Below are 17,639 nucleotides of genomic sequence, written 5' to 3'. Positions count from 1 at the left end.
AACGGCGTCATTATGTTATTATAAGGTTAACAAACTTCCTCTGTTTTATTCTGTAGGCGGGAAAATATATAAAACTTTACTTTCCCGCCATTACGTATTTTTTCTAAAGTCACTCTGCCATAGACTAATGAGGATTTGTCGTTTATGTTGTAATACAATGGCGCCAACATTTTTGTTTTTTTTTTAATGGGTGTTACATTCGCAAATATTCGAACTTTGTGTAATTTCGCCTGTTTAAATATTTTCCCGCCAAATTCGAATTCCTAATTTATTTGTAACAACTTATTAATTAAGGTGTTTCGGCCAGGCCCTGTCAGGTACTGAATGTACGCACGTACAACGGTTCAACCGTTTTTCATTGTGATTACAAATAAAATACAATATAAAATTTGAAAATGTGGTTTTATTTCAACATGTCATTTGGTTTACATAAAATAAATACATTAGGTTATAATAAAGCCATATTTGCTAGTCACAAATATATCTAACCATTAAGAGACTATAAAAATCATCTATTACAGTCTACCGTAAAAAGAAATTACGAAAGTTTGGATTCATATTCATATTTCTTTTATGCAACTTAGAATGGCAAACAAGCTGACGGCCCACCTGATAGAAAGTGGTAACCGTCGCCTATAGACATGAGCAGAGTACCGTGGACATAACAGAGTATACTGTTTCGCACATGATACCCCCCATGCGTTGCCATTCCTGAGGACCCAAGTGTTATTCCTCTGTACCCTGTAAATACACTGCCATGTCCCACACTTCAAATCGAAACACAGCCATGCAAACACAACTGCTTCACTATAGAAACACGAATGGGACAGAGGTGACCAAGCAAACGGCTTTTATACAAAGTCTCCCTCTGGTAATCAGGTGGGCCGTCAGCTCGTTTGCAGTTAAGTATAATAATTGAATCTATATCTGGGTGATATTTACACAATGGAAGAGTGTATGTAATTTTTAAGTTAATGTCTCATAAACTGATTTGTCATCTTTTTTTTACAACACAGGGGGCAAACGAGCATACGGCTCACCTGATGGTAAGTGACTACCGCCGCCCATGATCACCCACAACACCAGCGGCATTGCAGGTGTGCTGCCGGCCTTTTAAAAGGGAATATGCTCTTTTCTTGAAGGTTATGTTATCGTATCGGTTCGGAAATACTGCTGCTGGAAGTAAAATTTTTCAATTCATCCGTCATATCAGCCAACAAATGTCCACTGTTGAATTCTAAGCCTCATCTTTAGGGGGTTCTAACTGCTGCTGCATGCTACTGGCAGTAGTAACGCTTGATAGGCGGATTGGCAGTAGCAGTTAGGCTTTAAAGATGTTTTAAGAGATGTTGCTGCTCATCCCACGCCCTCCCAAAGTCGTCTCTTACGACACCCACGGGAAAGGACGGGTTGGTCTATTCTATGCTGGAACCACATGGCCATGTTTTTATATAGCCACATGCAATAGGAAAAGTGAGCTTGTTAAAATTGTTAATTAAATTAATTTATACTCTAAAACGAAATTAGTAACATCGAAATATTTAATAAACTAGCGGCCCGTCTCGGCTTCGCACGGGTGGACATTTTTACAATTTAAAAAAGTGACCATTAAGGCTGCACACGCGACGGAGGCTTAGAAAATGGAGTAACTTCTCCCGTTTTCCCAACATTTCCCTTCACTGCTCTGCTCCTATTGATCGTAGCGTGATGAAAAGTATACTATAACCTGCCCAGGAGTATGAAGAATAATTGTACCAAGTTTCGTTAAAATCCGTCAAGAAGTCTTTGTTTCTATAACGAACATACAGACACATAGTCAAAAATTTTACTGATTGCATTCTTGGCATCAGTATCGATCACTAATCACCCGCTGATAGTTATTTTGGAAATATATTTCATGTACAGAATTATCCTTTCTACAGATTTATTATAAGTATAGATTAATCGACTAAAATAAGTCAACCTGGCTCTTCTTCCATTAAAAAAAACTACATGATTGTCAAATAAAATCAATCGATTCTCAATTTGTATTAACTATTAAACATCAAGACATTGTAAACTTTTCATTTATTTACATTTTTATTAATATGTATTGGAACAAAGTATAAAAATATTAAACATGATTGACAAATTTTACATGAAAATTGCATGGCATTCATTACCAGTCATCCAGAAGAGAAGTGAATAGACAGAGATAAAAATCACTCACTATCCTCCTTGCAATAAGTGACCTTATTCGATTTAATTTGATGGAAGATTTTGAAGAAATCCGACGTCGGCGCTAGAGCGCTTTTCTCGACCCACGCTTTGAAAGTGGACGCTATATTATCACTCTTCAGTGTCACTCTTAAATTTATCTGTTTATTCAATATAAACGGATCGAAGAACTGTTTTGTTGTTGAAATATTCAAATTGGTCAATAAAGGGGGATCGGGGCCTAGTAAATTGTCCACGTATTGGATGTCGTACGTTTTATATGTGTAGTCGATTCCGGATCGCGTTGTTACAGGCACTGGTGTGTATTCTGGTATTTCTGTGAGGTGGTCAGCATTCTCTGTGTACCGACGGTCGAATATCTGGAGGAGGGAGCGTATGTCTCGACCGTAGAGGTTTGCATCTTGATATTTATTGTAGCCGAGTCCTGTAACATGATTATTGAGTTACAAACAATTATATACAAACTTGTTTATCAAGCGACATTGAAAAAGTAGGTTCTAGTAGGTAGGTAGTATTTTTTTTTAAGTTTGTTTTTTTTTAACTTTGTCGGTTCAATCAGGAAGTCGTCCTGACAAGGTATTCTATATTATGACGAATTTTATATTATGCAAATTAAACAAATTTTAAGTAACAAGACGTTTTTTTAATATTTTTTTTTTTACTTATTCCCTTCGATACTAACAAAAAATATAAGAGTACTGATTCACAAATACTAACACATGCCCTTACTCAAATATTATTTAAAAAACAATATTTACTGTTCCAATATTTATTTATTCATTAAAAATAATTATAACATTATATTTCTTTTCTTTTTTTTTTTTTGTTATAACAACTTATAACAGCAAATGTCAAATCAATGTTATAAGTCTAGTGTGCTTACATACAACGTTATAATAAATGTATTTAACCCGACTAGATATTTCTGAGCCGCTTCTAATACCTGAAGTTTCAAATTTGATACCGGGGTTATAAATCGCATTGGGCGCCTACAATCGATTTTATTTTAACATTTGGCTGTTTACATGTTACCAAATGTTTTTTTTTTCTCAATATAAATATATAAAAATATCGTTTTGATTTTTTTTTTTTACTATTTTTTCCCATTAGTAAACACAGTAAAGGGTACACTTAAATATTTTTTAATTTGATTTAAAAAATCAGGCTTTTAAGGGTTAAAAAAAAACTTTTAATGTTCAATGTAAATTATGTATAATAAAAAAAAAAGAATTTCATCTGAAAGGATATAATAATACCACTTACCGTCAACGACTGCTTTTAACAGTGTAGTCATGCCGAGTGAGCTGACAAGTGCGACCGGCTCCGTGGGCGGAGTGGCTACGTACAGTACGCTGCCCTGTTTGGTATCAGACAGCAACTGTACGCTTACGTACATCAGGTCGCCCAGTAACACTGTCTGCACCTACAAATTAAAACATAATCATTATCATCATATTTTTTTTTTTATTATTATTTCAGCCCTTAACTGTATATATATTTTTTATACAACTTAGAATGGCAAACAAGCTGACGGCCCACCCGATGGAAAGTGGTAACCGTCGCCTATACACATGAGCAGTACCATGGACATAACAGAGTATACTGTTTCGCCTACGATACCCCCCATGCGTTGCCATTCCTGAGGACTCAGGTGTTATTCCTCTGTATCCAGTAAATTCACGCCATATGCCACCCTTCAAATCGAAACACAACCTTGCAAACATAACTGCTTCACAGTAGAAACACAAATGGGACAGAAGCGCACAAGCAAACGACTTTTGTACAAAGTCTCCCTCTGGTATATTGCTAACAATGGGACTGGTAGTCCGGATTATTAACAATCCCTTCCCTCTGATACGGGGATGGTGTAAATTGTGCGTGCGTGCGTGCGTGCGTACGTGTGCGTGTGCGTGTGCGTGTGTGGATGTGCATGAACGTGTGAGTGTGTGTGTGAGCGTTTCACCAGGACAAGTGAGGTATTCACCAAAGTGACAGGATCATCACGTCCAAGATAAAAAAATAGAAGTTTAAAAAAGAAAAAACTCATAAACCTCCGGCCTCATATTCTTATTCCTGTACTTGCTCAGTGCTTGTGTCACTCTGCTGGGTAACATGTGAATCTGTTTGGACACTGACTCCTCCTGGTCTTTCTCCATCAGCTCTATCACGTGCCACATCCGGCTTTGGGTTGCTGCTACTGAAATATGCAAGCTGACTGGTTAATTGACGAGTACTTTGATTATTATATGTTTATCTTTGTTATTTTATGTTTTTGGTCCAAGTTAAATAAATAAATTATTTAATGCAACAGTTTTTGTTGGTAAAAAGTTGAAAGTTTAACTTGTTGGATCACATTGTCTCTTTGGAAACCATCATGGTCAACTCATGGTAGATTCTTTACGATGGATCAACATCCTTCCGACTTTGTCATCACTTATTTCTTACTGGTATCCCACCAGTGCATACCCATAACATAAGTTGGGTTACCATTCCATTTGGTGTGTTCTTCTCTAGAAGTGTCTGATTCTAGAACAAGGACATATGCGACCCCGGCCTCCCGAGCCGTTGCAGTGTCCCAGTCCTTTCCGCAACTGCAGTGTCCCCCCTTTCCTTTCCCACATAAGTCCCTTATTCCTCTTATTTACTAATTTCCTTTATGAATTTCCTCCCTTTTTCCCTCAATCCTTTCCTCTATACCGTAGGTGGCGGCAACCACCAACAAATGCATTCCCAAAGAGTGTTGACGTCAAACAGGCGACCGGTCGTAAAACTATAAGCCAAATCTTTTTGTAATATGGATAAAAAACATATTACGCCGATCCCATATGACAATTTTTTTTGATTGGTGAAAATGGAATGGTAACCCTGCCTGCGCTAACGGGATACACCGGCGGAGCACCAGTGAAGGGTGATAGATGAGAATTAAAACAGGCCAGTTAGCCCATGTTAGTTTCCAGGGGGAACCGCGAGGTGGTCGACCTGCTTGGGTATATTGCTAGCAATGGGATTCTCAGTCTCTATTACTAACAATCCCTTTGCTCCCTAACGACCCCCTATAACAATTAGGATAAGGGTAGAAAGAAGTATATTAAAAAAAAATTTTTATCCAACTTAGAATGGCAAACAAGCTGACGGCCCACCTGATGGAAACTGGTAACCGTCGCCTATACACATGAGTAAGTACCATGGACATAACAGAGTATACTATTTCGCCCATGATACCCCCCATGCGTTGCCATACCTGAGGACTCGGGTGTTATTCCTCTGTACCCAGTAAATATTATTTAAAAGAGCTTGTAAACAAAAGCATAAAGATGATTTGAAATGATCTTTTAAAAGAGAAATAAGAGATATAAAAGAAATACTTACATTTCAATCGTAACCTTGATGCTATGTCCTCAATTTCCTCTTCGGGTAATGACTTAGATGCGTGTCTGCACAGCACGCGAGCGACACTAGCACTTGTCATAGGCAGCCTGGAGCTACGGACGTGGCGGGAGACCTCCCGCCAACGCACCCCAAACTCAGGGAGGACTGTCACACAACATAACTCGAGCGGCATCCTGCTTATTATTGTTTGTAGCTCTAATAATTCTGAAATTTATATTTAATTTTTTTTATTAACAAGTAGTTTAATTCAACTTTTGTTAAAAAAAAAGCAATATCTGAAATTATTTATATATTTTTATCCAAGCCACAAAAACGAAATGCTTTCTCACTATATTGGGTTGACTGGGAGAGATCTCTGTCAGAGATAAGTCCACCCTTGCTTACAACATTTATAAATACATTATTTTATATGTAACTTACATTTGCAATAAAGAATATATAAATAAAATACATTCTATAGGATAGGTATAAAGTACCCATAACTGGTGAGCGTGTATGAAAAGATTGATGAATGTTTTGGGGGAAGCGAAAGAGGTTTGTTTGAATCGAAGCATTTGGCATTCCATTGTTTCTGCCTACCCTAATGGGAGACAGGCGTGACAGATATGTATAGGATACTACATTTACCATTTCAAAATTAAATTAAATTAAATTGCATTTTGAATTCAGTAACAGTATGCTAAAAGAGTGGCTGTGGGTTCCCGGCATAGAATAGGCCACCCTTTTCTATCCTGTGGGTGTCATAAGATATGATTTAGGGAGGGTGAAGGGATGAGCAGCAGCGTCTCTCTTAAAATATTTATAAAGCCCAACTGCAGTTGCCAAGTGTGGCAACTACTGGCAAAAACCCTCAAAAAGGAGGCTTATGTTCAGCAGTGGACAGTTAAAGGCTGATATGATGATCATAAAAGAGAATGCTTAATATGAAGTCTACCTATGTAAATATTATTTCTATTATTAAGCTACACTACACTGATATCTACAGTGCAGCTCATGTATTAGTGTGAGAACCCAGCAATTTCACTGTCATGTCCCACCCTTCAATCAGAAACAGCAATAGAAGCACAGATATTTGGCAACAAAAACATGAGTGGGACAGAAATACCCATGCAAACAACTTATGTACAGAGTCTCTTGTGTTAAAGTTAATTATTACTGGCCATACTGTATAAATTGTCTACTGCCAATTAAAAAAAAAATTACTTTATTCCATTGACCAATTTACAATTTGTATTTTAGTAAATTTTCTTCACTATCGCATGAATACGAGATGTCAATTTTAAGAAATAGTTGTAAGATTGGATGTATTCTTAGCAGCATGGAGTTTCAGTTATATATATACACAATCAGTATTAAGCTGTCTAGGTTAAGGCTGGTGTTGAAAAAGGTCAGTTAACTAAAAATTCATCAAAGGTTATTGCACTCACATTCATTATTTTTCATGTTTGGGGTTGATATAGTATTCAAATAGCACCCAACTACATACAGACTTATGTATATGGTAAAACATTAACATTTTAATAGAACGATCACTGGAGACATATCATAAACTGTACTTACTGTTCTTCGCGACACGGCGTGCCTGCATTTTCGTTTAATTTATTCACTTGTCTAATTAAGTGGTACACACAATAATGAGAGTATTAATAACAATAAACAATAAAATAAAATTTGTTTTCAAATTAAACATTCGTTACAATTTAAACCAGAGGTATATAACTCCAAATTGTCAACACAAATGAAATTTTCGTTTAGACACACATCGTTAGATGGCGCTAATAATAAAATTTATTTTATTCTTCTCTTAAAATATGTTTAATTTTTATTACACATTTTTTAAAATTAGTATAATTCTTTACTTTTAATATAAATATATAAAATGCAATAGAAATTTTATTTGATTTGTGTGTGTTTTTTATGGTATTGTCATTATTTTTTAATTGGCTACACTAAAAATATAATCACAAATAATCCAATTTATGCATAAAGTTTTAAAATCTTTAAGCAATTTTCCTGTTGTTTCACATAATTAAATATGGTTTATGTACTATATATAAAAGCAATATTACTTATGATACTATTTTTTAAAACAGCAAGCATTTTGTATGTATTATAAACTTTATATTTTACAGCCAACTTAATGTTTTATTTATTAAAAGGAAGTAACGAAACGCGTTTGATATTTGTCTAAGACTAAGTACAAGACTATTAGCTAATCTAAGATATATATATTTTTTTGATGGGTGAAAATGGTACAATAACCCCGCCTGCGCTAACAGGATACGCTGGCGAAGCACCAGTCTAGGGTGATAGATGAGAATGAAAACAGGCCAGTAGTTTTCAGGGAGAACCGCGAGGAGGTCGACCTGGTTGGGCACATTGCTAGATAGCACTGGGATTCCCAGTCTCCATTATTAACAATCCCTTCCCCCCCCCCCCCAATCTAAGATATACTAGTCTGCTATGAATTGAGAAAAATAGCAAGTGACGGTGTATTTTTCATACTCTTTTTACTAATTATATTTGCATAAGAAGAAAGGAGGCAACCATAAAATTTAGTTTTAATTTCAATCATTCCTTCTATGTAATTCCTTGTTCTTAGCATTGACAGCTTAAGGATGATATTAATCTTATTTTGTTACTCAATAACTTTTAACGGCACTTGAAATATTAGACACATTCCATACTCCTATTTTTTGTCTTTGAGTGGATTCTACGTACCTTATCAATTTATGCTTACCATTGTGATATAATTTTTTTATGCAACTTAGAATGCCAAACAAGCTGACGACGGGGGGAAAGGGATTGTTAGTAATGGAGACTAAAAATCCCATTGCTAGCAATATACCCAACCAAGTCGACCTCCTCGTGGTTCCTTCTGGAAACTATCATGGTTAATTTCTGATGAATTCATCATGATGGGCTAACTGGCCTGTTTTCATTGTCATCGATCACACTTTACTGGTGCTCCGCCAGCGTGTCCCATTAGCGCAGGCGGGGTTACCATACCATTTTCATCCACCAAAAAAAAAAACAGGCTGACGGCCTGACCTGATGGAAAGTGGTAACCGTCTCCTATAGACATGAGCCCATGGACATAACAAAGTATACTGTTTTGCCCATGATACCCCTTATGCATTGCCATTTCTGAGGACTCAGGTGTTATTCCTTTATACCCTGTAAATTTACTGCCATATCCCACCCTTCAAACCGTTCATCGTCACATATCATCCCTCATTGGTGCCCCGCAGCGTATACCGATTCCGCAGGCGGGGTTACTATTTCATTATCACCTATAAAAAAAACCCTTCAAACCGGAACACAGCCATGCAAACAAAACTGCTTCACAGTAAAAACACGAATGGGGTAGAGATGCCCAGGCAAAAGACTTTTGTAGTCTCTGGTAAATAAATATTATACACCACTGCTGAGAACTATAGTGTTAGGCCTCCATATTATTCCTCTTAAATGTAAGCAAGTTATACTGGAGGAAGGGAATCTTTACTAAACCACGGTTTAATCTTTTTATATGCTGGATCAAACAACACTATTGCTAGCAATATAATACCTATAATTAAAATAATCAGGTGACATTCGCGCGGTTCTCTCTAAAAAATATTAATTATTGTTAAATTCGTCATGACCAACTGATCTGTAGGTGACGTACTATCATCTGTAATTTATTTGTTAATTATTTGTTTTGTTAATTTTTTTTATCATCATCATAGAAATCAGCACTTCAAATGGACACGCATTAGTATCAAATTAATATATTTGTCACTATACTCGAAGCCTCGATGCTTTTTGTAATAAAAAAAAAAGAAAAAACTAAAACACTTCTTAAAATATTTAATTTCATCAATATTAACATAATGCCAAACAAAAACTATATTACAATGATCTGGGTGTAAATAAAAAAAAAACATGAAACTAGGAAACTAAGCATATACAGAGTGAAAAATTGAATGATACATTTTACACGTGCGTTATAACTATATACTAAACGAAATAATACTAATTTAGTACTATATCTTTAAAATTAATATATTACAATCATTCTCCTGTTCCTTGACTTCATATTCGAAGTCAACTATTGACTTGTTAATAGATGTATTTGACGTATTTGATTCAGTCGATTTTTTCGGAGATAAACTGGGTTTGAATTGACCGATTTTAGTTTTAACAATATTTTTCTTTGATGTTCTCTTGATCTCGGCAGATTTTGACGTTGAATCTTTTTTGGATTCCAATTTTGAAATGGGACTATCTTTTTTAGCATCAATCGTTTTTGACGAAGTAATATCCTTTTTGTTCAGAATAGTTTTCGAAATATTTTTGTTTGTGGTCTGTTTTGATGATTCGACTAGTAGATCAGTATTATTTTTTTTGTTATCTATCTTTGAAATAGGACCGTCCTTTTTATTCTCACCAGCGATTGAGTTAGTGAGTGCAAGTTTTTTAACTGTAGTCATATTTGAAGTGGAAATACCCTTTAAACCATCAACAAGTAGATAATTTTTGGATGATGTATCTGTTTTCGTTGCAGTTTTAGACGGAGTATCATTCTTTTTGTTGGCAACATTAACATTAGCATCTTTTTTCGCTTCTGCATTCAAACTTGCTACTTTCCTTGTTTCAGTTTTAGTATTACTATGTTCGATGCCTGTTTTGAAGTTTTTATCTAGGAAATCTTTATAGGAATCATTGTAAGAGGGTGATTGCATAAGTGATTTATATTTAATTCTAGCTGCTTCCTCGTCTATAATAGGTTTAGTGGATGCTGGTGTTGCAGCTTTTTCAGTCTGTTTTTTACTGTTCTCCACAGTTTTGGCCATAGAGAAAGCATTGATAATTTTCGGCGACAAAACCGTTATATCTGTGTTGCGTTTCTTTAGTTTTCTATTAACATCAACATCTTCATCGTCATCCTTCTCTAATTTCCGTTTGTTGGAATTTTGCAAACTTTGTAAGGCTTTTGTTATTTGGTCGTCTGTCATGCTTTTGCTTGTTGTTACCTGAGGTTCAATTAGTGACGTCATCTCTTCATCTTCCTCATAGTTGGTGAGAACTGATGTCATTTCTAAAGCCTTCCCCACCATAATCTTCAGGGTGTCGATTTTAACTTTGGCAGCTTCTAACACTATTGATTCCATTAACGTTTTGAACTGTACATATAAATCTTTCTCGTCTTCTGTCACCACCTCTGTGCATTCGTAACTGGATGCTTGCGCTATGATTGGTGTTATGTGATATTTCTTGTATGTATCTGTTAGTGTGTACTTTTCACAATTGTGTCCATAATGTTGTTTATAATAATGAACTTGTATACCTGGAGAAATTAAAATTAATGTTGGTAGACATTTTAAAACAAAATCTTTAATATCTAACACCTTTATTCATAAATACTAAAATCTATTACAAACCTATTTTAGTACTATATAATACTGTTTTATCACTTTCTTTCAAATTGGGAATGCAGCATAAAAGAAAGAGACAAAACAGTTCAACAGCTAAAATAGGTTTGCAATAGGTTTTAGTTTTTATGAATAAGGGTATTACACTTTAAAGACTTTGTTCTTTTGTTAATTTTAATGAGGGGAGGGGGATTATTAGTAATTTATAGTATCAGTCCCATTGCTAGCTATACCCTGTCAGGTCGACCTCCAAGTCGTTATCCCTAGAAACCATCATGCTAAATTCCAGGTGCATTCATTACGATGGGCTAACTGACCTACTTTTTCATTTTCACCTATCACCCCTCACTGGTGTTCTGGGGGATTACCATTCCATTATCACCCATTAGGAAAAAAAACCCTTCCTCCGAGAAATCATCATGGTTAATTCTTATAGAATTGGTCACAATGGCCTTACTGATTTGGTTACATCCTCATCTATCATTTCGCAATGGTGAACCATTAGGGTATACCGGTAGCACAGGCTGGGTTACCATTCCATTATCACCTATTAAAAAAAAAACCCCACCTCCCGATATTAGTAACTAACCATTCATAGGCAAGTATATATTTGTGAAAAAAAAAAGGATCATACCTTTTGTAAACTCCTGTACCACGAGGCTGGATGGGCAGAAATGAGCTGTCCGACTGTCTGCAGGCTCACCGCTGGGCAGAAAAGTGCAACGATACGTTTGCTTCATGTTACACTTCCCCAATACTAGATATTTGATCTTTGTTTGGCTCTCCATATCATTTTTCCACGTCAAAAACTCTGAAATCAAAATTTGGTTAACTTAATCATCATCATCATAGTTCATCATCATCATCGTAGGTTCATCGTAGGCGTAATAACCACCGCGGTAAGTGCGAATTAGGTTTTTCCGTTATTTCTCGTATTAGTATCGGATTTTATTAATATTTCCACATTCTATATAAATTTTTCAATATATAATTTAACATTACTTGCCAACTGCTTTAACCGGAGGGGGGTGGGGGGAGCTAATATGATGATGATGGTGATGATAATGACCCCAAGAAATAATATGGAAATGGAACAATTACAGATGTATCTTTGTTTCTCTTTCATGTAAAAGCTACTCAACAGATTTGAATGAAATTTGGTATACGGGTAGACTATACATATCTAAGTACATAACATATCTAAGTTACAAGTTTGTAATAGGTTTGTAATATATTTTATATAATACATTAAATACAAGTATATAGTATCTTATGGTTGTAACTTTGTTTTTTTTATACCACTAAGGTGGCAAGCAAGCATACGGCCCACCTGATGGTACGCAGCCTATGAACGCCTGCAATATCAGGGTTATCACGCAAACCTTGCTAACCCTAAAGGAACCTCTTCAGCACTTTTTTGAAGAACCCAATGCTGTAGTCTCTTGGATACCTTGACAGTGAGCTCATTTTATAACCTGAGCGTACATGAGAGGAAACATCTCTTTAACCATGTTAGGTACGGGGGGAAAGGGATTGTTAATAATGGAGACTGAGAATCCTATTGCTAGCAATATACCCAACCAGGTCGACCTCCTCGCGGTTCCCCCTGGAGACTATCATGGTTAATTCCTGATGAATTCATCATGATGGGCTAACTGGCCTGTTTTCATTCTCATCTATCACCCTTCACTGGTGCTCCGCCAGCGTATCCCGTTAGCGTAGGCGGGATTAACATACCATTTTCACCCATCAAAAAAAAAAAAACATGCTAGGTACTCCGAACGTATGCGAACCATTTAGGTGTTATTGTGAAATAATAAATTTTTGTCTTTACTTTTTTTATACTAATTCACGCGGGCGTAGCCGCGGTAAGTAGCTAGTTACCGATAATAAACTTACCATTCATTGTTGGAAAGAACATGCTATCAACGCCATCGCTGTGTAGCCCTGATATGTGCAAATCAAACACTTGTATCGTGCTGAATCCTTGTGAACAACCCGTGCACACATAGTTTGTAATGAAGCCAGACTCATGCTCTATGGTGTCGCTGCATACGTGGATATCATTGACGTGCACTTTCTTATTACACTTCACGCACAATTCCACTCGTATTGGCTTTATCAAATCCGGCGAGCTTGATGGACTGTAACAATAATTTTTTTTTTTTTTTTTTACAACACAGGGGGCAAACGAGCATGCGGCTCACCTGATGGTAAGTGACTACCGCCGCCCATGATCACCCACAACACCAGCGGCATTGCAGGTGTGCTGCCGGCCTTTTAAAAAGGAATATACTCTTTTCTTGAAGGTTATGTTGTCGTATCGGTTCGGAAATACTGCTGCTGGAAGTTGATTCCAAAGAATGGTTGTGCGTGGAAGAAAGTGCCTTGAAAAACGCACGGTGGAAGACCGCCACTCGTCCAGATGATTGGGATGAAACTTTAGTTTGTGGCGGGTTGTACGGTGGTGAAAATCAGCAGCAGGTATCAATCCGAACAATTCCTTAGAACACTCCCCATGATAAATTCGGTAGAAGATGCACAGAGATGCAACATCTCTGCGTAGTTTCAATGGGTCAAGTCGGACAGTAAGGCGTTGACTATCGATAATTCGAGCCGCCCGACTTTGAATGCGGTCTAACGGAAGGAGTTGGTACTGTGGCGCTCCTGCCCACAGGTGAGAACAGTATTCCATATGCGGCCTGACTTGGGCTTTATATAATTTCAGGCGGTGTTCTGGCATGTCGTCTCACCCTATTGAGCACTTCTAACTTTTTGGAAGCTATCTTAGCCTTCTCCTCCAGATGACCGCAAAACTGGACGTCGCAAGATATATCAACGCCCAGAATTCCTAGACTCGACTTTTTATCAAGGGAAGTGCCCTGAAAGTGAGGAGATACGACAAACGGCGTCTTTTTTGCGGTAAACGCGCAGACTTGTGTCTTTTTGGGGTTAAATTGGACAAGATTGTGTTCACCCCAGATCGAAACTTGATGGAGTGAATTTTTATATTAGCCAATTTTTTTAATGAATAATAATGAAATGGTAACCCCGCCGTTGGGGGGGAAAGGGATTGTTAGCAATGGAGTTTGACAGTCCCATTGCTAGCAATATGCTTTATTAGGTCGACCTCCACGTGGTTCCTCCTGGAAACCATCATGAACAATTGTTGTTGAATTTGTCATGATGGGCCAACTGACCTGCTTCATTCATTAATTCAGTGAAGGATGATAGGTGAGAACCTATCATCCTTCACTGGTGCCCCGCCAGCCATTATTACATATTATTCCACTATTACCCATTAAAAAAAAAAACCCCCGCCGTTGCTAACGGTATAGGCTGGCAGGGCACCAGTTAGGGGTGCTAGGTGAGAATGAAAGGACAGGTCAGTTAGCCCATCATGATGAATTACATCTGGAATTCAGCACAACGGTTTTCATGGGGAACCACATGGAGGTCAATCTGACAGGACATATTGTTAACAATGGAACTATACCGTACTGTATGTCAGCCATAAACTGTCCATTGTTGTACATAGGACGTTTTTTGGGAGGGGTTTTGACACAGACACTGCTGCCCATCCCTCAACCACTAGATTTTTTTAGTCACTTCCTACAACACCCATGGGAAAGGAAGGGATGACGCATTCTATGCCGCAGCATGAAGTCCCTCCACATGGCATATAATAAGTATTTTTTACTACTTACAAAAACTTTTTTTAATAAAACGTAATCTAACTCTTTATACTCCTCTCCATCCAAAGGTTGCCTGAAGGAGATAGCTTTTAGCAATAAAATCACCCATTTTTTAAGTTGATCTTTTCTTGTTATTGTTTGTATCTATAATAAGATTACTAATGTAACCTTTTGGAGGAAACAATAAAAAGTATCTTGATCCTGTTAAATTCATCACAATTGGCCAACCAACTATCATACATTGGTATTTTAATGGAGGAGGAAGGATTGCTTGTAATAAGGACTAGGAACCCTATTCCTAGCAATATAAACTATCTGATTTAATTAACACAGTTCCCCATGGAAACCATCATGGTTAATTATTGTTGAATACATCATGATAGGTCAACTGACATGTTTCAATTCTTTGTGCTGTCCTCCTGGTATGGTAAGTAGGTGTAGGAAATAATAAACAATAATATGGCACAATGCGACTCACACGACCACCGGCTCGAACTTCACCCAGAGGAGTGGCTGGAGCCACTTGGAGTAGCTTGCAGTCTAAACTTTAATGAGTACATCACATCTACCTAGCATATCTTACTGGTGAACTGTGAGCATTTTTTAATGGGTGATAACGGAATGGTAACCCTGCCTGTGCTATTGATATATTCTAGGAGTGCACCAGTGATAAGTGATAGAGGAAAATGAAACCAGTCAGTTGACTCATTGTGCAAAATTCATAAAGAATTAATCAAGATGATTTTCAGGGGGAATTACATGAAGGTTGATGTTACAAGATACTATATATAGAGCTGTTCTTTTTAATAGATGATAGTGGAATAGTAACCCTGCCCATCCCAACTGGCAGAGCACCAGTGAGGAAGAATAGGTATAAATGAAAGGCAGGACAGTTAGCCCATCATGATGAATACACCAGGAACTCGTGGGGAAAGGGATTGTTAGTAATGGAGACCATTGCTAGCAATATGCCCAACCAGGTCGTTTTTCTCGTGGTTCCCCCTGGATACTATCATGGTTTATTCCTGATAAATTCATCATGATGGGCTAACTGGCCTATTTTCATTCTCACCTATCACCTTTCATTGGTGCTCCACCAGCGTATCTCATTAGCACAGGCGGGGTTACCATACCATTTTCACCCATCAAAAAAAATAACACCAGGAAATCAGCACAATGATATCTAGGGAGGATATGGAGGTCTACTTGGCAGGGTATATTGCTAGCAATGGAATTGGTATCCGCATTACTAACAATCCCTTTCTCCTGCAATAGGGCTGTTAAATCCCCATTACTAACAATTCCTTTCAATATAACGTTGGTACAGGTGGAGTTACCATTCAATTATCATCCTTAAAATTGGTACGCCGTAAATATAAATTAATAGTACAGCTGACTTCACTATATTCTGGATTAGTAAAAAATATTCAAATACAAAAATATACTAACACTTTGCGTCCTTTGCTATTGACACAATGGTGTTTCTGTATATGTCTATACGCCGAGAAGTACACATCAAATAGCTTCTCGCATTTAGGGCACTGAAATTCGATTCGACGAACATCGCTCAATTTCGCCGGTGAAATTACGGGACTTTTTTTTTGTTCTGCAACTTCAACTGTCGGCTTACTCGTTATTTTAGGCTCTGTCGTCTTATTTTGAACCGTTTTCATATCTTTCGCTCGCACAGTATTCGCTTCTGGTTTAGGCTTCGATAAATTGTGTATGCAATATTGGTGGGTTTTTAGAGCTTGCGCGCTCAATAACTTTCGGTCGCAAATGTTACATTTGTACATTGGCCGTCTGAGTTTCAGCTTCGCTGGCGTTTTGGCACCCATTCTAAAGCATTGGATATAATTATTAAGTAGAAAATTTTATTTTAATAAATAAAGCGGTAAGAACGTAATGACGCGCCCCGCATGACAGTTTCTGTGAGTGTTGCCAGCTTCAGATCAAATTTATCGGGCTAAAATTGTTTAAAGACAATATTAAAATAAAATAGACTCAATCAGTAAACGTATTAATGTGAAAGCGACAAGTATATTTGTCTAAAATATAGTCTCAGTATTAAATAACAGAATTCTAGAAACATACTATATTTAGACACTAAAAGCCAAAAAGTCCATACTATAGTATATTTTTTCTACTGACTAGAAATTATTTTCATTTCTATTTCAATAAAAAATTCTGTAAGATAAGTGAATATTTGGACATGAAAGCTAGACTATTTCGAGAAATATAGAGTTGGCAACACTGCTAACAAAAAAAAGGAGTACTTTTTTTATGGGTGAAAATAGTATGGTAACCCCGCCCGCCCTAACGGCATACGCTGGCGGAGCACCAATGAAGGGTGATAGATAAGAATGAAAACAGGCCAGTTAGCCCATCATGCTGAATTCATCAGGAATTAACCATGATAGTTTCCAGGGAGAACCGCGAGGAGGTCGACCTGGTTAGATATATTGCTAGCAATGGGATTCTCAGTCTCCATTACTAAAAATCCCTTTACCCTCAAAAAAAAAAAAAGAATACTAGTTAGTAGTAGGCTGCAGATAAATATATTCTCAGTCACAGTTTAGATAAAGGAATATTGTACTTGAGATAGAGGATTAAAGAATTTAAGATTTTTCATGTTCTTTAGGCATTTATTTTGTTTACACCAGTATCATGTAGTTTTAATCGCAATCGCAAATGTTTATTCTTATAGAAAAACTCAACCTCGCAATTGTTAGTGCAATGTTTAATATTATAGAAAATAATGGGGAGTAGTTCAGTTGAGCTATTATGATAATTTACTACAGGATATAACCCATGGAAATCATAAGGGAATTGAGTTGGGTTAATCTGATATTGCTATTATAATCTGTTTTAATAAAACTTAATAAAAATATAACAAAGATATTTTGAAATTATCATAGAAATA

General features: G+C 36.8%; 2 protein-coding genes across 3 annotated transcripts; both read right to left on the bottom strand.

Moving 5' to 3' along the window:
- Positions 1–385: 385 nt before the first annotated feature.
- Positions 386–7,350, bottom strand: LOC113513370 (uncharacterized). Of its 2 annotated transcripts, none has more exons than XM_052892313.1 (5): positions 7,168–7,350; positions 5,587–5,811; positions 4,269–4,414; positions 3,481–3,640; positions 386–2,641 (listed from the first exon to the last, which is right to left on the bottom strand). In XM_052892313.1, the coding sequence occupies exons 1-5, from the start codon at positions 7,193–7,195 to the stop codon at positions 2,202–2,204; spliced, it is 999 nt and encodes a 332-aa protein (XP_052748273.1). In that variant the 5' UTR covers positions 7,196–7,350; the 3' UTR covers positions 386–2,201. The 2 variants fall into 2 exon arrangements, with proteins under 2 accessions (XP_052748273.1, XP_052748274.1); XM_052892314.1 differs by lacking the exon at positions 7,168–7,350 and adding an exon at positions 7,035–7,141.
- A 2,091-nt stretch (positions 7,351–9,441) lies between these two features.
- Positions 9,442–16,671, bottom strand: LOC113519608 (uncharacterized). The gene is made up of 4 exons (XM_052892287.1): positions 16,166–16,671; positions 12,921–13,165; positions 11,656–11,832; positions 9,442–10,936 (listed from the first exon to the last, which is right to left on the bottom strand). The coding sequence occupies exons 1-4, from the start codon at positions 16,552–16,554 to the stop codon at positions 9,633–9,635; spliced, it is 2,115 nt and encodes a 704-aa protein (XP_052748247.1). The 5' UTR covers positions 16,555–16,671; the 3' UTR covers positions 9,442–9,632.
- Between the last annotated feature and the right edge of the window lie 968 nt (positions 16,672–17,639).

The sequence above is a fragment of the Galleria mellonella genome, unplaced genomic scaffold, assembly GCF_026898425.1.
Source record: "Galleria mellonella isolate WM207_F2 unplaced genomic scaffold, CSIRO_AGI_GalMel_v1 utg150, whole genome shotgun sequence".
Taxonomy (NCBI): Eukaryota; Metazoa; Arthropoda; class Insecta; order Lepidoptera; family Pyralidae; genus Galleria; species Galleria mellonella.
Note: the sequence above shows the minus strand (reverse complement) of the source record. Positions and strands in the feature narration are given on the sequence as shown.

Excerpts from the sequence above, each read along its gene's own strand:
- LOC113519608 (XM_052892287.1), bottom strand. The coding sequence starts at position 16,554 with ATGGGTGCCAAAACGCCAGCGAAGCTGAAACTCAGACGGCCAATGTAC. Across the intron at positions 13,166-16,165 it reads AATAGCAAAGGACGCAAAGT|TCCATCAAGCTCGCCGGATT; the intron begins GTTAGTATATTT and ends TTATTGTTACAG. Across the intron at positions 10,937-11,655 it reads GGTACAGGAGTTTACAAAAG|GTATACAAGTTCATTATTAT; the intron begins GTATGATCCTTT and ends TAATTTCTCCAG.
- LOC113513370 (XM_052892313.1), bottom strand. The coding sequence starts at position 7,195 with ATGCAGGCACGCCGTGTCGCGAAGAACA. Across the intron at positions 4,415-5,586 it reads ATCAAGGTTACGATTGAAAT|TAGCAGCAACCCAAAGCCGG; the intron begins GTAAGTATTTCT and ends TGCATATTTCAG. Across the intron at positions 3,641-4,268 it reads ATAAGAATATGAGGCCGGAG|GTGCAGACAGTGTTACTGGG; the intron begins GTTTATGAGTTT and ends TTTAATTTGTAG.